This window comes from Coregonus clupeaformis, chromosome 33 (genome assembly GCF_020615455.1).
Source record: "Coregonus clupeaformis isolate EN_2021a chromosome 33, ASM2061545v1, whole genome shotgun sequence".
NCBI lineage: Eukaryota > Metazoa > Chordata > Actinopteri > Salmoniformes > Salmonidae > Coregonus > Coregonus clupeaformis.
Genome location: NC_059224.1, coordinates 6,033,066 through 6,053,534, shown reverse-complemented (window position 1 = coordinate 6,053,534; position 20,469 = coordinate 6,033,066). Strand labels below are relative to the sequence as shown.

Here is a 20,469-nt window from a genome sequence, read left to right as displayed (position 1 = left end):
TGGTTCACTGAACCCCCTCCATTACACATCCACCTAGGTGTAAGAATTGGCATTTTGTCATTCTGATCACTATTCTCCACCTCTCCTCAGTCATGTCTCTGAGCTGTTGTTATGCCAACCACGTTCCCCGTGAGGCACTAGCAATAACAAGTGTCATTAGGCATCACAGTGAGGAGAGTATGGCGGTGGCAGCCAAGGTCTGAATGACGTCACATGCTGGCACGCAGGCTTCTGGGCATACTGGCCAAAATAGCACACACACGTATGGCATTTATCAATCACAATACAGAGTCACGCTCACAGTATCAGTGGTCGCTTTGAATTCAGTCTGACATACATGTAGACTCTATAGTGATGTTATTACACTAGCCTGTTTAGTGTGGTTCCTATCCTATTCCAGGATGGCTGGCGGTGTTTAGTGTATAGTGTTTGTGTGGGGCTTGGCTAGCGTTGGATCGATACAGAGTTCAAGTTTCAGGAGACCTGATTCCCCACTAGGGACCCCAGACAGAACTGGAGACAGGAGAGCTCCAGTATCGACTGCAGATTGGCCTAGTGGCTGCTGCTGTCTTTCCTTACCTTGATGAGCGCCTCCAGCTCTGCCGGTGAGACACAGGGGTGTTTCTGCAGGAATGCCGCCTTCTCCGCAGTGATGGTCACCTTCTGGTTGCTCTCGAATGGTTGCTCCAGGGCCCGGAACACCAAACCTCCCCCGACCAGATAGGCCACCACGACCACGAACACCGCCACTACTGTCTTCCACTTCATGACGGTGAAAAGCGGCGAGCCGTCCTCACCCACCGCCTCCATGCTGGCCACCATGCTGGCGGGCCGTGACGGAGAGAGCCGGGGAACGGTGCAGCCCATGGGGTTCTGCATGGTGGCCACACTGGCCTGCACCAGGCTGGCACTCATCATGCCTGACTGGACCTTCTTTTGGGGGAACAGGTTGGTCTGGGGCGCCACTGCAGAGAATAAAATAATGAAACGTTATTGTTAGGAGCTGCATTATGGGTAAAGTTAATTTGTAGTCACACACTGCACAATCCAAAAATCTATGAAAGGAAGGGGTGGAATACCCTACTGTATGTACGTCAGGAATAGGTTAATAACCTTGTAAGAATACCATATGGAACTGGGCTTCATTTTCTGGGCAGTTTGACCTTAAAGATGTATTTCCGTCTATCAGTCCCAGGAGTATGACAATGAAACAGTAATGGAGTATGTCTTGATGCTTGAGGTTCTGAGCAGCACAGGCTGGCAGAAAGAGAGAGAGAGAGAGAGAGAGAGAGAGAGAGAGAGAGAGAGAGAGAGAGAGAGAGAGAGAGAGAGAGAGAGAGAGAGAGAGAGAGAGAGAGAGAGAGAGAGAGAGAGAGAGAGAGAGAGAGAAAGAAAGAGAGAGCGAGTGATAGAGAGCGAGTGATAGAGAGCGAGAGGGTGAATCTCAAAGTGTTCTGTGGGCTTTCAGAAAATCCATTCCGGTTAAGAGCAGGCATCTCAGAGCGCTATAGAGTGTTCCATCAGCACACTCCATCAGCCAGTGGATTCACAGGATCCGAAATGGTATGGCTCGTAGCCCCAAGCAGGCTGAGAATGCTATGGTATTATGGATTAAAAAGTGAGCCTTATATATGAAAAGATGATGGGTTGATAGATGATGTCCTAATACTGTACTGTCTGAATTATATTAGAAAGAAAAACCGGGAGTAGATTTTCTGTTTGTGATATGGATTTGTAGTTATAAACATTCACAATTCATAGCCGAAGCATCCAAAGATTTCTTCCATCTGCATTGCTTCTTTTTCATTAACCTCACAGTCATTCCTTCAAGATGCTCATTTTTAGCATTACATTATGTAAGATTATGCTTGAGAGTCATCACCATTCTGGTACATCTAATGTGTACACAACATACAAAGAAGCCTAGGTTTTGATGATGAAAGCCAATGGAATTAGTGCTGGTGATTTATGTAACCATTTAATAACCTCACTGTAAGGAAAAACATTCATTACACTGGTCTTGCAGGTGCAATGAATTCTGATAAGCAGCGCTAAACACTGCCTGCCTCAAAACTGAGAATAATTATATGTGCAACACTTGGCTGCATGTAGCCCATAAAACATGGCTGACATTTCTCCCAGAAGGTCATCCCGATGATAACAGACAGACCCTTAAATCACGTGCTCCACTGGGTAAACGTGACTGTGCGCGAGAAGAGGGCAGCCGCATGGTGACCGTGCGCGAGAAGAGGGCAGCCGCGTGGTGACCGTGCGCGAGAAGAGGGCAGCCGCATGGTGACCGTGCGCGAGAAGAGGGCAGCCGCGTGGTGACCGTGCGCGAGAAGAGGGCAGCCGCGTGGTGACCGTGCGCGAGAAGAGGGCAGCCACGTGGACGTGAGGTAGTGTTTTTACTCCATCTCTCAATGCATCACTATACTGCAGCAGTTGTAACACACCAAGTGCTCCTTTCTGGCATTATATTACCGACTGACAGTTCACATTAGCCATTTAGCCTTCACCTCAACTGACATGTTTTAGACTAGAGTGCGGCCATTGTCAATTCCCCTCAAACAGAACATAAATGAGGGCATAGACACGGTGAGTGACTAAATTATGTTCACATATATTTATACATAAAAGGCCAATAGGAAACATGCTTCTCTCTTCCAACTGGGCACAAACTGGTTGAATCAATGTTGTTTCAATGTAATTTGTCAACATATTGTAATGTGGAATCTATGTGGAAAATACATTGGATTTGTAAAAAGTCATCAAACTGTTGTTTTGAGGGTGAAATTTAAACCATAGAATTATGTCATCATGGTAACCAATTTTCAACATAGCCAAACCTTGTATAAAACATGTTGAATGTGTACCTTTGAAACAACGTCAGATCTTCAACGTTATATCCACTATCAGAAAACAAACAGTAGGCTGGGCAGCACCTCCTGCTGGAGAGTTGATCTACCTACAGCATTTGGTCTCCCATCTAGGGTTTTAACCAAGCCCAGCAATCTTTAGCTTTGATATTAGTCACTGACTACTACCAATGTGCTATCGTGAGAATGATTGATGAGAGAGCTCTTCTTAACTAAATAGATTCACTGACGCTATCGAAGTCATTCCAAAGGGTAGGTTTAACAGAGCAGATTAAATGAACCATACTCTATAAGTCATATATAATCAATGATACTATTTAGACCTATATAGCAATTGCGAAGTTATCAACAGCTATTGCTTCAATAGACAATACATATAGGCCTAGGGTTTCAAGCTTTGGTTGAAGTTAATAATGAATATGTTGGATTCACATCTCCATTTCAACATCTCCAAATCAAATCAAACTTTATTTAAAGTGCATTTAAAGTTTGATTTGATTTAGTCCTATTATTAACTTAGATTTTTGGTTGAGATGGAGACATATCAATTATTAATTTGTAGACAAACAGGAATTAAAGTCAAAGTCAGTAGTACAAAATGTACATATCCTTCAAATGTTGACATTTGGTTGCGTTGACTACCAAACACAATTCAATATCACTTTTGCAATACAGTACATAGCCTATTAACTTGTGGACAAGTTAACAAATCATATGTTGGATTCATGTATCCAACTAAACAAAAGATTAAGTTAAAGAATAGGATTAAGCCAGTGGCTCAGATTAAACTATCCAAGCATTAGTCATCTCTTTTAAATGTTGATATTTGGTTGCGTTGTCAACCTACCACAATTCGATATGACTTTCGTAATACAGTAAATAGCCTGAAGATAAGGCTATCTTACAAACTAATGTAACCGTTTTTATTCAACCTTAAAATGAGTAACTCATCCATTGCCACATTTTGAGGTTAGTGTAACTATAAAAATCGTATTATGTAATCATTGAAAGTGTGCATGTTCAAGATAGCATGCAAAGGTTGCAGGTCTGTGGAGATCTTCACAATATAAATATTTGTGCAGAATCTCGAACAGCACTGATCACTTGCACTACGTACTTTTAATGTAATCTCAATTACAATCCAGGTCATTTGGTTGTGCTATTAGATGAAGCACAGTGATAAAACATTAAGTTGTTGTATAAATACAACATATCTGACATTGTATTCCCATTTGAACATTGTTGTGCTTTTAAATGGTTTGAAGTGCAGTGATAACACATTTAGATGACAACTAAATGTCACGCTCTGGCTCCGGGACTTTGTATTTTGAGCCAGGGTGTGTTCGTTTTGGTTGTGTTTTGTTTGGTTGGGTTGTCATTGGTTGTGTTTTCCTTGTTTGGTCAAATGACTCCCAATCGGAGGTAACGAGTGTCAGCTGTCGGCTCGTTATCTCTGATTGGGAGCCATATTTAAACTGTCTGTGTTCACCTTGTGTTTGTGGGTTTTTGTTCCATGTTCTGTCAGTGTTACAGAGGACTTCACGTATCGTTCTTTATTTGTTGTTTTGTTCCAGGCTTTAATTAAATAAAGTCATGTTCGGCTCAACGCGCTGCGCTTTGGTCTACTCATTCGTCAGACGATCGTGACAGAAAAACCCACCGTACAAGGACCAAGCAGCGTGTCCAGGAGCAGGCAGCCTGGTCATGGGAGGAAGCGCCAGGAAAGGGAGATAGAGAGGCTGGCGATGGCCCAGGTGGGCAAAGTGTGGTCCTGGGAGGACATGCTTTCGGGGGCAAGGGGCCTTGGGGTAGGATCAAGGCCCTGGCGAGAGAGGAGCAGCGGCGTCAGCAGTGCCATCGTCGGACGGACGAGAGGCACCCCCCAATAATTTTTTAGGGGGGCACACGGCATGGGCGACTGGGCAGCAGGAGGCTGCCACAGGGCGAAGTAGGAGAAGAGGAGAGAAGGCCACCGGGTTACGGGAGCCATTGGCGAGAGGAGGGAAGGAGTTCGTAGAGGCACGGCGAGAGGACTGAGGTGGATTGCCAGTCCGGTCCGGCCCGTTCCTGATCCCCGTTTAAAGCCAGTGGTGTGTGTTCCCAGTACGGTCCGGCCTGTCCCTGCTCCACGCACCAAACCTACGGTGTGCGTCGCCAGCCCAGCCCGGCCTGTCCCTGCTCCACGCATCAAACCTACGGTGTGCGTCGCCAGCCCTGCCCGGCCTGTTCCTGCTCCACGCACCAAGTCTACGGTGTGCGTCGACAGCCCTGCCCGGCCTGTTCCTGCTCCACGCACCAAGTCTACGGTGTGCGTCGACAGCCCTGCCCGGCCTGTTCCTGCTCCACGCACCAAGTCTACGGTGTGCGTCGACAGCCCTGCCCGGCCTGTTCCTGCTCCACGCACCAAGTCTACGGTGTGCGTCGACAGCCCTGCCCGGCCTGTTCCTGCTCCACGCACCAAACCTACGGTGTGCGTCGACAGCCCTGCCCGGCCTGTTCCTGCTCCACGCACCAAGTCTACGGTGTGCGTCGACAGCCCCTGCCCGGCCTGTTCCTGCTCCACGCACCAAGTCTCACGGTGTGCGTCGTCAGCCCGGCCCGGCCTGTCCCTGCTCCACGCACCAAACCTACGGTGTGCGTCGCCAGCCCTGCCCGGCCTGTTCCTGCTCCACGCACTAAGCCTACGGTGTGCGTCGCCAGCCCAGCCCGGCCTGTTCCTGCTCCACGCACCAAGCCTACGGGGTGCGTCGTCGGCCTGGTCCAGCTCGTTCCTGCTACTCGCACCAAGCCAAGGGTGCGAGTCGTCAGCCTGATCCAGCCCATTCCTGCTACTCGCACCAAGCCAAGGATGCGAGTCGTCAGCCTGGTGAGGTCCGTTCCGGCCCACGCACCAAGCCAAGGGTGCATATCGTCAGCCAGGTCCGGTCCGTTCCTGCCTCACGCGCCAAGCCAGGGGTGCGCGTCGTCAGTCCGGTGCCTGGTCAGGTCAGCTACTCCACTACGGAGTTTGAGCAATCCGCTCCGTCTATGTCCGGTCCAGATCCAGCCAGCGGGGTCAGACCGACCGGGGCGCTACGGGGGGATTGTGGAAGGGTGGTGGTCAAGCCCGGAGCCGGAGCCGCCTCCGAGGAGCAACACCCACCCAGCCCTCCCCCTATTTGGGGTTTTGAGCGCGGTCGCAGTCCGCGCCTTTAGGGGGGTACTGTCACGCTCTGGCTCCGGGACTTTGTATTTTGAGCCAGGGTGTGTTCGTTTTGGTTGTGTTTTGTTTGGTTGGGTTGTCATTGGTTGTGTTTTCCTTGTTTGGTCAAATGACTCCCAATCGGAGGTAACGAGTGTCAGCTGTCGGCTCGTTATCTCTGATTGGGAGCCATATTTAAACTGTCTGTGTTCACCTTGTGTTTGTGGGTTTTTGTTCCATGTTCTGTCAGTGTTACAGAGGACTTCACGTATCGTTCTTTATTTGTTGTTTTGTTCCAGGCTTTAATTAAATAAAGTCATGTTCGCTCAACGCGCTGCGCTTTGGTCTACTCATTCGTCAGACGATCGTGACACTAAACCAAAAATCAGACATGTTTTTTCCATTAGAATTTGGTTGTGCTTTTAGATGGTTGAAAGCATAGTGATAACACATTGGGAATTCAACAAACTTCTGTCTGTCTTTTTGAGCGGTTGAGTAAAGGTTGAAATCTCATTGATCAATGTCTCAACCAAAAATTACCCACATTTAGTGGAATGGTATCAAATACATCAAACACATGGTTTCTATGTGTTTGATGCCATTCCATTCGCTTCATTCCGGCCATTATTATGAGCCGTCCTCCACTCAGTAGCCTCATGTGGTGCAGATCATTTACACTGATGATGGCCTGAGGCCGAAACGTTTGTGTTTTGTTTTCAACTTTCATTCATGCACTTTCTTGCACTATGATATTTTGGGCACAATTATGTTTTAATAAACATCTTTATTTTGCATTCAAGACTCAGTTTTGGATTTATAAAAAATTTAGACAGTGTGCGGGTCTCCATCTCTTCCAGTATTCTTATTTTGACTTCTATGCACCTTGAACAGACACTATTCAGTAGTAAGGTCCTTAAAAGAGCGCAGGCGACCTTATCATTTTTGGGTTGGGATCAGAGCCATGGCCGGGTGGGATGAAAGCAGGGCCGACTCTATGGGGTTGAGGGGCCAGGCATAGAATTTGTGGGGGAGGGAGGAGGGATGTAATAATGTCATATTTAGTAGTTAAAATCCAAAAATGCATTCTGATTGGATTAATTGGATTCGAGGGCGGGGTCAAATTGACAGAAAAGGGTTGTTCACTTTTGCAGACAGCTACAGCTAGCTTCTGGTGGTGCAGTGAATAATTATAGCTAGTTGTCTAAGCTTTGATCAGCATGGATATCTGAAAATGGCTGGGCACCGCCAAGAGCAAAAAAACGGAGGACCATCATGTCGAGACCAATGCTGAGCTCACTGAGCAGCCTGCTAGCCGAGGTTGAGGAGCCTAGCGGCAAATGCAATACCTGCACATCCCCCACACCGCCTGCTGACCAACAAGATTGAGAAGAGGGCCAAGCACCAGCAGCACAAGGTTAATATCACAACAAGCACCTGCACCTCCTTTACCCCAGCCACTAGCACCTGTCGACGTCGGTGATGAGGAGCCAGCGCATGTCTGTCTTGACACTTACATGAGCCACATTTTCTGTGGGATAAAGCGGACCTTTTGTAGCGCCTGGTTCAAGGTCTGCATTTGGTTGTGGTGCACGTTATGTCATCTGAGGTGGCGAGAGAGGACTTTCTCAATGTGTGTTGCTCCCTGTACACTTTCTTTAGGAAACCCACAGTGGCTGCACAGTACACTTGTGAAAAACTGAAAAGAGTTAGACTGGCCACCTCGCCACGGTGTCAGTCATTCTGAAATCAAGTGACAAGAAATCTAATAAAAAATCTAATTAAATGTATTGGTCACATACACATGGTTAGCAGATGTTATTGCGAGTGTAACATCAAAGAAATGCTTGGTGAAATTGAATCTACTCATGCTTGGGGGTCAGTATGAAAATGTATGCGCTCACTAACTGTAAGTCGCTCTGGATAAGAGTGTCTAATAAATGACTAAAATGTAAATGTAAATGCTAACATGACTCGACCCTGCTAACGAGTTACTGCAGTCATAAACTACTGTCCGCAGTACGTACAGTGCCTTGCAAAAGTATTCATCCCCCTTGGCGTTTTTCCTATTTTGTTGCTTTACAATCTGTAATTTAAATGGATTTGGGGGGGGGGGGATTTCATGTAATGGACAAATTGGTGAAGTGAAATTAAAATAATAACTTGTTTCAAAAAATTATAAAAAATAAATAACGGAAAAGTAGTGCGTGCATATGTATTCACCCACTTTGCAAGCGGCACCATGAAGACCAAGGAGCGCTCCAAACAGGTCAGGGACAAAGTTGTGGAGAAGTACAGATCAGGGTTGGGTTATAAAAAAATATCCAAAACTTTGAACATCCCACGGAGCACCATTAAATCCATTATTAAAAAATTTAAAGAATATGGCACCATAACAAACCTGCCAAGAGAGGGCCGCCCACCAAAACTCACAGACCAGGCAAGGAGGGCATTAATCAGAGGCAACAAAGAGACCAAAGGTAACCCTGAAGGAGCTGCAAAGCTCCACAGCGGAGATTGGAGTATCTGTCCATAGGACCACTTTAAGCCGTACAATCCACAGAGTTGGGCTTTACGGAAGAGTGGCCAGAAAAAAGTCATTGCTTAATGAAAAAAATAAGCAAACACGTTTGGTGTTCGCCAAAAGACATGTGGGAGACTCCCCAAACATATGGAAGAAGGTACTCTGGTCAGATGAGACTAAAATTGAGCTTTTTGGCCATCAAGGAAAATGCTATGTCTATGCTATGAATGATTCAGAGGAGAACTGGGTGAAAGTGTTGTGGTCAGATGAGACCAAAATGGCGCTCTTTGGCATCAACTCAACTCGCCGTGTTTGGAGGAGGAGGAATGCTGCCTATGACCCCAAGAACACCATCCCCACCGTCAAACATGGAGGTGGAAACATTATGCTTTGGGGTGTTTTTCTGTAAGGGGACAGGACAACTTCACCGCATCAAAGGGACGATGGACGGGGCCATGTACCGTCAAATCTTGGGTGAGAACCTCCTTCCCTCAGCCAGGGCATTGAAAATGGGTCGTGGATGGGTATTCCAGCATGACAATGACCCAAAACACACGGCCAAGGCAACAAAGGAGTGGCTCAAGAAGAGCACATTAAGGTCCTGGAGTGGCCCAGCCAGTCTCCAGACCTTAATCCCATAGAAAATCTGTGGAGGGAGCTGAAGGTTCGAGTTACCAAACGTCAGCCTCGAAACCTTAATGACTTGGGAGAAGATCTGCAAAGAGGAGTGAGACAAAATCCCTCCTGACATGTGTGCAAACCTGGTGGCCAACTACAAGAAACGTCTGACCTCTGTGATTGCCAACAAGGGTTTTGCCACCAAGTACTAAGTCATGTTTTGCAGAGGGGTCAAATACTTATTTCCCTCATTAAAATGCAAATCATTTTATAACATTTTTGACATGTGTTTTTCTGGATTTTTGTTGTTGTTATTCTGTCTCTCACTGTTCAAATAAACATACCATTAAAATTATAGACTGATCATTTCTTTGTCAGTAGGCAAACGTACAAAATCAGCAGGGGATCAAATACTTTTTTCCCTCACTGTATGAATATAGAATATGCACTTAGTTTGATTTTGTTAGCTTTTCTTCAACTCTCCCACAGAAAATAATGCGCACCTGGAGAAGTGGCGGCTTGGCTTTCTGTAGGTTACGCTCATTGCGTAGTGTCACAAATTCGACAGAACTGTAGCATCTAGTTCTAGTTATTGAAGTTTAAGCTATGACGCCTCTAAGAATCTTTGATAAGCTAGTGGTGCTCATCGTGTCGAGCTGTTCTGTACGTGTTGGTAGGCGCAAATTATGTGTAGGCCTATGGCAGCTACGGCTGCATTTCAGATACACTTGTATGTCTTAGCGGGGCGGATATATTTATTGTGTTATTATATAAAACAAACGGTTGTTGATGTGTATGGCTACATTTCAGATACATTTTTGTACATTCGAACAGCAGTAGGACCAATCTACCTTGTTTTATTAGGGCTCTAAAGAAATACCAGCCACCATGTCATCCTGTTGCCAGGCCTAGATGAAAGGTATCAATAATAAGTAAAACAATTGTGGTAGGCTATGCGCCATTCGTCGTTGGATAGCGGTCATGCAACACATGCTCCTGTATGTGGTGTACACATTCACTGCTGTCATAAATGCTCCTGTGTGTGGTGTACACATTCACTGCTGTCATACATTGACCTATGTCAATAATATCAGTTTTATGGTTATCAATACTGTTCAAGTTTCACATATAGTCCAATTAGATAAAGGTTAGGCTATTTCAAGTATGTTTAATGAAACAAAATAACTTATAGTAGACTGTTAAGGTAATCTTGGGAGCTTTAAACTCAATTGATCTGCTTTTATTGATTACCAACAAACGCCAACAAACGTTCCAATACAAACCTGGCGGAGGGTTGGGGTGCCCTGGTTTTCTTGGGTTCTCTGTGGGAAATTTCATCTTGATTTTCGGTTTGCCACAATGGACCAAACCCTTGGCGAAAACAACTGACTGGAAACAAAAAAGCCTTGTCTTTATGTGAAATCTTTCAACGCCCTTTCTATGGAACCCTTTGTTTTTAACCGAGAGAGAATGGAGAACGGCAGGGAGTAAAAACACATCATCCGTGTAATATTTTGCTCTTGTCAGTGAGATCGAGGTGTACACCCGGGTAAAAAGCTAATTATGAGCTCCCCTCTCCCTGCTGCAGCCTCTACTCTAGGAACACCAGCGCAGCGCACACCCACTATTACCCACTATTGCTCGTTGCACCACAGTCCACGCCAGTCCTTTTGTATTGTAAACAACGACAACACGCAGGAGGAGACCGAGCTCCAACAGCGTTGACGAACTTCACGATTACATGTTAAAGAATTGCTGTCTCTACTGCTGTAACAAAGGCAGACTTCAGCAAGCGAGTAGGCTAATTGGGCGATGGCGCGGTGCGTGCATCTCTCTCCCGCTCTTTTTAATGCTAGTGCGCCAAGAGGAGGCGTTTTCTTATGGCAGCACTCCAAACCGGAGAGCCATATGCCATCCAAGTTCAACATGGAGAAGTCGGGGTTGCTAGCATTTTCGATGGGCAAGGCATTGATTAATACAGCTTGTCTTGTTTGCTATAGGCTGTGTAGAGTATGGAGCTCACGGACTAAAGCTCCCTTATGAATGAGGTTGAATGCGGCAGTCCCCAGGTAACTGGCAAATAGTGGTCCCTGCGGCAAAGCTTTGTCATAACACCCTGTGCTTCTGGACACATCATTACATTATCCAAACACGCAGAAGAAATCAATCACCTATGGGTATCTCTGCCCACGTCTTCCACTTCTCATTTTGAGTTGTTACAGAAATATGTTTGGCGTTCAACGTACAGTATGTTTGGGTCAGACAAAGCATTGACATGAGTTATATTCCCGTGGTGCAAAGATTAGGAAGTCAATTGAAGATATATTTTGATACAAAAATAGACTACTATATTGTTTTCCAATGTGCCTAAAATAACGTTTTGTATAGTTGATGTGTAGTGGAGGCAGCACAGCATCACACAAGTTACATATTGTTGGATTATTGCCATTGATCATAGCCTACTCACAATGTCAATGGATTTATGACTTAAAAATATTTTAATATTGTAACTAACTACATGGATATATACTGACGTGAGCCTAGTAGAACACCGAATATGAGCACCCTTTGAACTGGACATGCCCCCGCGTTATTTCAGCACCACGGACAGCTCCTCCTGCGTTGGGAGAATGGTGCACTGAGGTGAAACCATCGTTCACACCTCTCTCTCTCTCTCTCTCTCTCTCTCTCTCTCTCTCTCTCTCTCTCTCTCTCTCTCTCTCTCTCTCTCTCTCTCTCCTCTCCTCCCTCCTCTCTCTCTCTCTCTCTCTCTCTCTCTCTCTCTCTCTCTCTCTCTCTCTACATAAACACACACACACACACACACACAGAACCATGGACTTTCATTAAATATCTGATCAGACTTCAGAATACCTCAAATCCAAATGTCCTGTGAGTCAACTAAGCGTGTAGCCCCGTGTAGCTCAGTTGGTAGAGCATGGCGCTTGCAACGCCAAGGTTGTGGGTTCGTTTCCCACGGGAGGCCAGTATGAAATTGTATTCACTCGCTAACTGTTAATTGCTCTGGATAAGAGCGTCTGCTAAAATGACGTAAATGTAAGCGTGCATAATACCAATCACAATGGGGAAAGTACACATAATGACTGGAGGTGGATGTGATGATGATGGTGATGATGTGAAGAAAATAGATTCCTTGTGGTCAAAGTGGAAAGTTCTGCCCAGCAGGTGCTTCTATCAATGTATGATATATTCAACTCAGCATGTTTGAATGAATCTGTGGTGATCAAAAATAACCTCTGAATTTCAGGCAAAGCTATACTGTTATGATAAGTGATCCCAAGAGATGTACACTTACCTTTGATTAATGTGTCATGATTCATGAATTACATTCTCATCAAGTCTAGTTCTTATTCACTTACATGACTGTACTGATCATACACCTGCAGTAAGGTCCTTTTGTTTTTACTGATCATACACCTGCAGTAAGGTCCTTTTGTTTTTACTGATCGTACACCTGCAGTAAGGTCCTTTTGTTTTGTCCTGTAGAGTTGTAGTCATGTTCATTGGCTTTTGTAGTCATGTAGTCATGGCAGTTGTAGTCATGTTCATTGCGAGGTGGTGTTGTTGATTGATGACAAACTTTGGGAATGCTCTCAGAAAGAGAGTGCAGGCACCATCTCCAAGTCCATGCCATAACAATGTCTTCCAGTGGGAGAGAAGAGCAGGTGAGCACGCCATCTTCTGGCCATTCTGAGAGATACACAATAGAATGGTCTGAATGTGAATGATTGTCCCCCTCCAAGAGTTATGCCTACGAGAACTGACTGAGATAAAGTAGGAAACCAACGTGACACACGTGCCGTAGTATAGATTGATACATAATCAGTAAAAGAGTAAAAAAAATAATAGGAAAAAATGGAGGTCACACACCACTATTAAGATTGTTCTAGACCTCAAAATGAGGTCCTCTCATAACCTAGCATGAAAGTATAGTCAAAATGTTTGCTTTGGTGTAAGTTGAACAAATAGCCATGGGGTAAGTTGAGCCAATGGTTGAGCCAATGGCAAGTTGAGCAAATTGAAGTGTTTTCTTTACAGGCATAATGCATTATCGCTGGGATTTAAGGTAACAACAAGGCCAGGCCTATGTTAAAAGTACAAAGTGTTTATTAGGTGTTAAGCCTGTGTTAAAATGCACTACCAGTCAAAAGTTTGGACACACCTACTCATTCAAGGGTTTTCTTTATTTAAAAAAAAAAATTACATTGTAGAATAATAGTGAAGACATCAAAACTATGAAATAACACATATGGAATCATGTAGTAATGAAAAAAGTGTTAAACAAATCAAAATATATTTCAATGAACAGGTGTGCCTTCTTAAAAGTTAATTTGTGGAATTTCTTTCCTTCTTAATGCGTTTGAGACAATCAGTTGTGTTGTGACAAGGTAGTGGGGGTATACAGAAGATAGCCCTGTTTGGTAAAAGACCAAGTCCAAATTCTGGCAAGAACAGCTCAAATAAGCAAAGAGAAATGACAGTCCATCATCACTTTAAGACATGAAGGTCAGTCAATACGGAACATTTCAAGAACTTTGAAAGTTTCTTCAAGTGCAGTCGCAAAAACCATCAAGCGCAATGATGAAACTGGCTCTGATGAGGACCGCCACAGGAATGGAAGACCCAGAGTTACCTCTGCTGCAGAGGATAAGTTCATTAGAGTTACCAGCCTCAGAAATTGCAGCCCAAATAAATGCTTCACAGAGTTCAAGTAACATACACATCTCAACATCAACTGTTCAGAGGGGACTGTGTGAATCAGGCCTTCATGGTTGAATTGCTGCAAAGAAACCACTACTAAAGGACACCAATGAGAAGAAGAGACCTGCTTGGGCCAAGAAACACGAGCAATGGACATTAGACCGGTGGAAATGTGTCCTTTGGTCTGGAGTCCAAATTTGAGATTTTTGATTCCAACCGCTGTGTCTTTGTGAGACGCGGTGTGGGTGAACGGACGATCTCCGTATGTGTAGTTCCCACCGTAAAGCATGGAGGAGGAGATGTTATGGTGTGGGGGTGCTTTGCTGGTGACACTGTCTGAGATTTATTTAGAATTCAAGGCACACTTAACCATCATGGCTACCACAGCGATACGCCATCCCATCTGGTTTGGGCTTAGTGGGACTATCAAAAGGACAATGACCCAACACACCTCTAGGCTGTGTAAGGGCTATTTGACCAAGAAGGAGAGTGATGGAGTGCTGCATCAGATGACCTGGCCTCCACAATCCCCCGACCTCAACCCAATTGAGATGGTTTGGGATGAGTCGGACGGCAGAGTGAAGGAAAAGCAGCCAACAAGAGCTCAGCATATGTGGGAACTCCTTCAAGACTGTTGGAAAAGCATTCCAGGTGAAGCTGGTTGGGAGAATGCCAAGAGTGTGCAAAGCTGTCATCAAGGCAAAGGGTGGCTATTTGAAAAATCTCAAATATAAAATATATTTTGATTTGTTTAACACCTTTATGGTTACTACATGATTCCATAAGTGTTATTTCATAGTTTTGATTTATTCACTATTATTCTACAATGTAAAATTATAGTAAAAATAAAGAAAACCCCTTGAATGAGTAGGTGTGTCCAAACTTTTGACTGGTAGTGTACGTTTACATTTATTAAAAGACTAAACAACAATTGTGATTGTGTTGAATTGTGTTTGGGAAATAAAGAGAGACATGGTTTTAAAAAGGTAGTGGTAATATTTCATTCAGTACAGAAATGTGTAGGCGGCTTAACTTACCCTGTCCGGCAGCTCAACTAACCCCATACCTGGGGTAAGTTGTGCCAAGAGACCACTTTTTTTGAACAAGCTATGTTTTCAAAACATGAATTCTGATTATCTCCAGGGATACACAACATCCTGAAATATATGTAGATATCTTTGTTAGAAGGAATACTATATTTCCCTTGACAGAGTGTTGCTGAATATTTTTTTTTTTAAATGATCCACTTACCCCACTGTCCCATACTGGGCAATATGTCAAATGATTTCTACATTGAACACAGTTAAAATTCACACTCAGCAATGCACTTATCAACCATACATGTTGTGGAAAGCAGCAATTAATCAAATATTACAACCTTTGAGCAAGACTCTGACACAAAACAAAAATCCCCACAGTCCCCACCCTATGTTATTATCTAGTAGATCATTCACGCTCACTCAAACAGACCAGAAATGGCAGGATACAGACACTGTGCTCCCCATTTACCTAATTAGGGCATGTGCCACTGACATGGTCAGTGAGCCAAGCAGCATCTTTGCCCTCCAGCCCTGAAGGGAGACTGGCACTGGGGTTTAACCATTTGATTGGCTCTCACTGGTGTCAGCAGGGAAACGTCATCAGAGTGCCACTTCATTCTGATGCCTGAATAAAGGCAGCAAGCACTGTGAAATGTGAACAAATATGGGTCTAGATTCGCTAGACTGTAAGAAAATGGCAGCATGTAGGAAGAGGGATTGAGATACCTTCCTAACAGAAGCAACTTGGTGTTTTTATTTTGTTATTTTTCTGCTTTAGTTGTTAAAAAGTTATTGGTGTTTTTGCAGGTAGTTTATGTTATACTCCATGGCTGATTTACAGTACAACACCATTAGATCTCATCGTGAAGTAATACTGTCATATGGCCAATAGGTGGTGACGTCTAGCTGCGTGACAGCAGATGGTGCTGCCTCAACATAGCCAGCAGGGGGCTCTCCAACAACATTCAGGCTACTGAGGTGGCAGAGCACTAGCATAGTTTTCATGTACCAGAATGTATGCCTATGATGAACATGCCAGAGGTAGAAACCATTATGACCTTTTAAGTATATCTGTTAAATGCATTGTGTTTATAGCTCTCAACTACAACATTACGATAAAACATTCTCAAGTCAAATATTTTGCCAAATCTTTTAAAACGCAGTGCTAAACATTTTGATTGTGTGAAAGGTGAACTGTTGAGGTTAAGACAGTTTTATAACACAGTTTTATAACAATACTTTTTTTAAATAGGCCTATGAGCTCTTCCCTAAAGCTATACCTAGTTAAGTAGGTGGACACTGCAAACCCTACTTATGCTATTATTAAAACCTACAGTGGCTTGCGAAAGTATTCACCCCCTTGGCATTTTTCCAATTTTTTTGCCTTACAACCTGGAATTAAAATGGATTTTTGGGGGGTTTGTATCATTTGATTTACACAACATGCCTACCACTTTGAAGATGAAAAAAAAAAAATGGGTGAAACAAACTAAGAAATAAGACAAAAAAACAGAAAACTTGAGCGTGCATAACTATGCCACCTTTTGCAGCAATTACAGCTGCAAGTCTCTTGGGGTATGTCTCTAAAAGCTTGGCACATCTAGCCACTGGGATTTTTGCCCATTCTTCAAGGCAAAACTGCTCCAGCTCCTTCAAGTTGGATGGGTTCCACTGGTGTACAGCAATCTTTAAGTCATACCACAGATTCTCAATTGGATTGAGGTCTGGGCTTTGACTAGGCCATTCCAAGACATTTAAATGTTTCCCCTTAAACCACTCGAGTGTTGCTTTAGCAGTATGCTTAGGGTCATTGTCCTGCTGGAAGGTGAACCTCCGTCCCAGTCTCAAATCTCTGGAAGACTAAAACAGGTTTCCCTCAAGAATTTCCCTGTATTTAGCGCCATCCGTCATTCTTTCAATTCTGACCAGTTTCCCAGTCCCTGCCGATGAAAAACATACCCACAGCATGATGCTGCCACCACCATACTTCACTGTGGGGATGGTGTTCTCGGGGTGATGAGAGGTGTTGGGTTTGCGCCAGACATAGCGTTTTCCTTGATGGCCAAAAAGCTCAATTTTAGTCTCATCTGACCAGAGTACCTTCTTCCATATGTTTGGGGAGTCTCCCACATGCCTTTTGGCAAACACCAAACGTGTTTGCTTATTGTTTTCTTTAAGCAATGGCTTTTTTTTGGCCACTCTTCCGTAAAGCCCAGCTCTGTGGAGTGTCCGGCTTAAAGTGGTCCTATGGACAGATACTCCAATCTCCGCTGTGGAGCTTTGCAGCTCCTTCAGGGTTATCTTTGGTGTCTTTGTTGTCTCTCTGATTAATGCCCTCCTTGCCTGGTCTGTGAGTTTTGGTGGGCGGCCCTCTCTTGGAAGGTTTGTTGTGGTGCCATATTCTTTCAATTTTTTTATAATGGATTTAATGGTGCTCCGTGGGATGTTCAAAGTTTCAGATATTTGTTTATAACCCAACCCTGATCTGTAGTTCTCCACAACTTTGTCCCTGACCTGTTTGGAGAGCTCCTTGGTCTTCATGGTGCCCCTTGCTTAGTGGTGTTGCAGACTCTGGGGCCTTTCAGAACAGGTGTATATATACTGAGATCATGTGACACTTAGATTGCACACAGGTGGCCTTTATTTAACTAATTATGTGACTTCTGAAGGTAATTGGTTGCACCAGATCTTATTTAGGGGCTTCATAGCAAAGGGGGTGAATACATATGCACGCACCATTTTTCTGTTATTTATTTTTTACAATATTTTGAAACAAGTTATTTTTTTCATTTCACATCACCAATTTGGACTATTTTGTGTATGTCCATTACATGAAATCCAAATAAAAATCCATTTAAATTACAGGTTGTAATGCAACAAAATAGGAATAACGCCAAGGGGGATGAATACTTTTGCAAGGCACTGTATACATATCCACATAGTGATTAATGAGAGTACATCTAGGTACATTGTTTTGCACAGTCCTTTAACAGTAGGTCTATACTCTATACATCACCCAGACCTCCTCTAAACGACTGGACTTTGGATAATGCTATCAGTCCCTCCACATCCACGTCAGATCCTTATTGAAGAGGGGTGAGGTGGTGCAGAGTGACACACTCTCACACACACACAGGCACATGAACAGTTGAGACGTGGCACACAACAGAAGCAGCCACAGAAACCAACAGTCTTTGTTTAGGATTAACAATTAAAATGCTCCAAAGGACCCTTAATGAGCTGGCTGGCTTCTAGCCCACAATCCCCCAGGGGAGGAGAAAACACACCCCAGCACATTGAATTGTTAATGACCAACCAGATCTTTACTGACAGTAGAAAGCATAGGCATACACATAATCATAGCTATGGACTTTCTGTGCTAATGTTTAGTAACTTTTGGGATAAACTTTGTTGGTAAATATTTAGCAAATCATAAAAAGGTGTAAGGAAAAACTAGAACTTTTCTCCTTCCCCCTTCTGATAACCAGGTGGCGAATCGCATCTCTGCATGTCTGGCAGACATATCAGTGTGGATGTCGGATCACCACCTCAAGCTGAACCTCGGCAAGATGGAGCTGCTCTTCCTCCTGGGGAAGGACTGCCCGCTCCATGATCTCGCCATCATGGTTGACAACTCCATTGTGTCCTCCTCCCAGAGTGCAAAGAGCCTGGACAACACCCTGTCGTTCTCCGCTAACATCAAAGCGGTGACCCGATCCTGCAGGTTCATGCTCTACAACGTTCGCAGAGTACGACCCTACCTTACACAGAGAGCGGCACAGGTCCTAATCCAGGCACTTGTCATCTCCCGTCTGGATTACTGCAACTCGCTGTTGGCTGGGCTCCCTGCCTGTGCCATTAAACCCCTACAACTTATCCAGAACGCTGCAGCCCGTCTGGTGTTCGACCTTCCCAAGTTCTCTCATGTCACCCCGCTCCTCCGCACACTCCACTGGCTTCCAGTTGAGGCTCGCATCTATTACAAGACCATGGTGCTTGCCTACGGAGCTGTGAGGGGAACGGCACCTCCTTACCTTCAGGCTCTGATCAGACCCTACACCCATGGTGGAACAAGCTCCCCCACGATGCCAGGAGAGCGGAGTCACTGAACACCTTCCGGAGTAACTTGAAACCCTACCTCTTTAAGGAATACCTGGAATAGTATAAAGTAATCCTTCTACCCCCCACACCCCCATAAAAAATTAAAAGTGGTTATCCCACTGGCTATCATAAATTGAATGCACCAATTTGTAAGTCGCTCTGGATAAGAGTGTCTGCTAAATGATGTAAATGTAAATGTAGAAATTGCTATTTGGAGGTAGGATTTGTTATTGGGACAATATGGGAATATCTGGTGCTCCTGTTTTGGTGTTTAAAGTGTACATTCATAACTCGTACTGTACATAGCACAATGTAAAGGAGTGCATAATAATCCATAAAGTTAAACTAATACTTGCCCATTTGCAGCTTTTTGGATTTCAGTGGTATTTTCACGAAATAAGAAAGACTTCTATAAATGTATTGTAATGTGGTGGGATAAGTAGCACTGCCATTTGCATCATGCAGGGAACATTTCAGAAGTGATTCGGCTTTAGCTTTATTTCTAACTCTGTTTACTCCTAGCAAGAGGCTTACCTCATCTCTGAAAATCTATTGATCGAGGTTTCCTTGCTACACCTGGCCTTCGTAGACACACTTTACCTGTGCTCGCTTAATGTAATCTCCCTCTGACTGAACTCAGCATTAGGTGATAGGCGTCTTGTAGCTTGCCTGCACTAAAAGGAAGCACCTGTTTTTGAACGTTCACCTATCCTGTGTACTTACTGTGATCTTCTGTTAAAGGTGGTGGCCGGGCTTCTGATCTCATGCCTCGCGCCCTCTGCAGGGCGTGGTCTACAGATAGGTGTGACTCGTGTTTTTTTGCTTTTGAATGGACTCTACCTTCTTAGTTTCTTTCACCCTACCTCCCTGGGTAAATCTTGTGGATTTGTTGTGGTTACTTACCACTGTTTTTACTGTCGTGGCTGTGGGGGTGATAATTGACCAAGCACAACACAACTGTGAGTGTGGATAAGAGCTTGCTTCGATCTCACTGCTACTACAATATATTTAATGTGGTCCTGATAGGCACTGTTGTAGACAGCACTTGTTCACATTTTTGGGATATTAAATAATATACGATTAGAAAGTTAATATTTCCTGGCTCGGTGTGCGAGAGGTTTCTGAATGAATATAAGGTGATTTTCTTGGACTGCAGATTGGATCCTTTGCTTGGCTCTTTCTGTGGTGTGTGACTGCTACCGGGTGATTCATGTGTTCATTTCCTATTATTAAAGACCAGCACTGCAGACTACAGATATAGGGCCCGTCATAAATCTATGCCAAATGAACAGTCAAATAATCGCACATCGTAAATGAAATCTGGGCTCATTAATACTGACACCCAGTCAAAGGGAGAGTACAAACACGCGTCTGGCGTGTCGTGTGTGTGTCGTGTGTGTGTCGTGT

At 44.3% G+C, this 20,469-nt stretch overlaps 1 protein-coding gene across 1 annotated transcript in view; it reads right to left on the bottom strand.

Annotated features, from left to right (window-relative positions):
* Window positions 1-11,234, bottom strand: part of LOC121548563 (potassium channel subfamily K member 10) — a 29,945-nt gene extending 18,711 nt beyond the window's left edge. The window contains exons 1-2 of the mRNA XM_041860036.2: window positions 10,483-11,234; window positions 580-965 (exon numbers count right to left, since the gene is read on the bottom strand). Of these exons, the coding sequence (XP_041715970.1) occupies window positions 580-965; window positions 10,483-10,537 (441 nt within the window). The 5' untranslated portion in view covers window positions 10,538-11,234. The remainder of the gene's footprint in view (window positions 1-579; window positions 966-10,482) is intronic.
* Window positions 11,235-20,469: the final 9,235 nt, after the last annotated feature.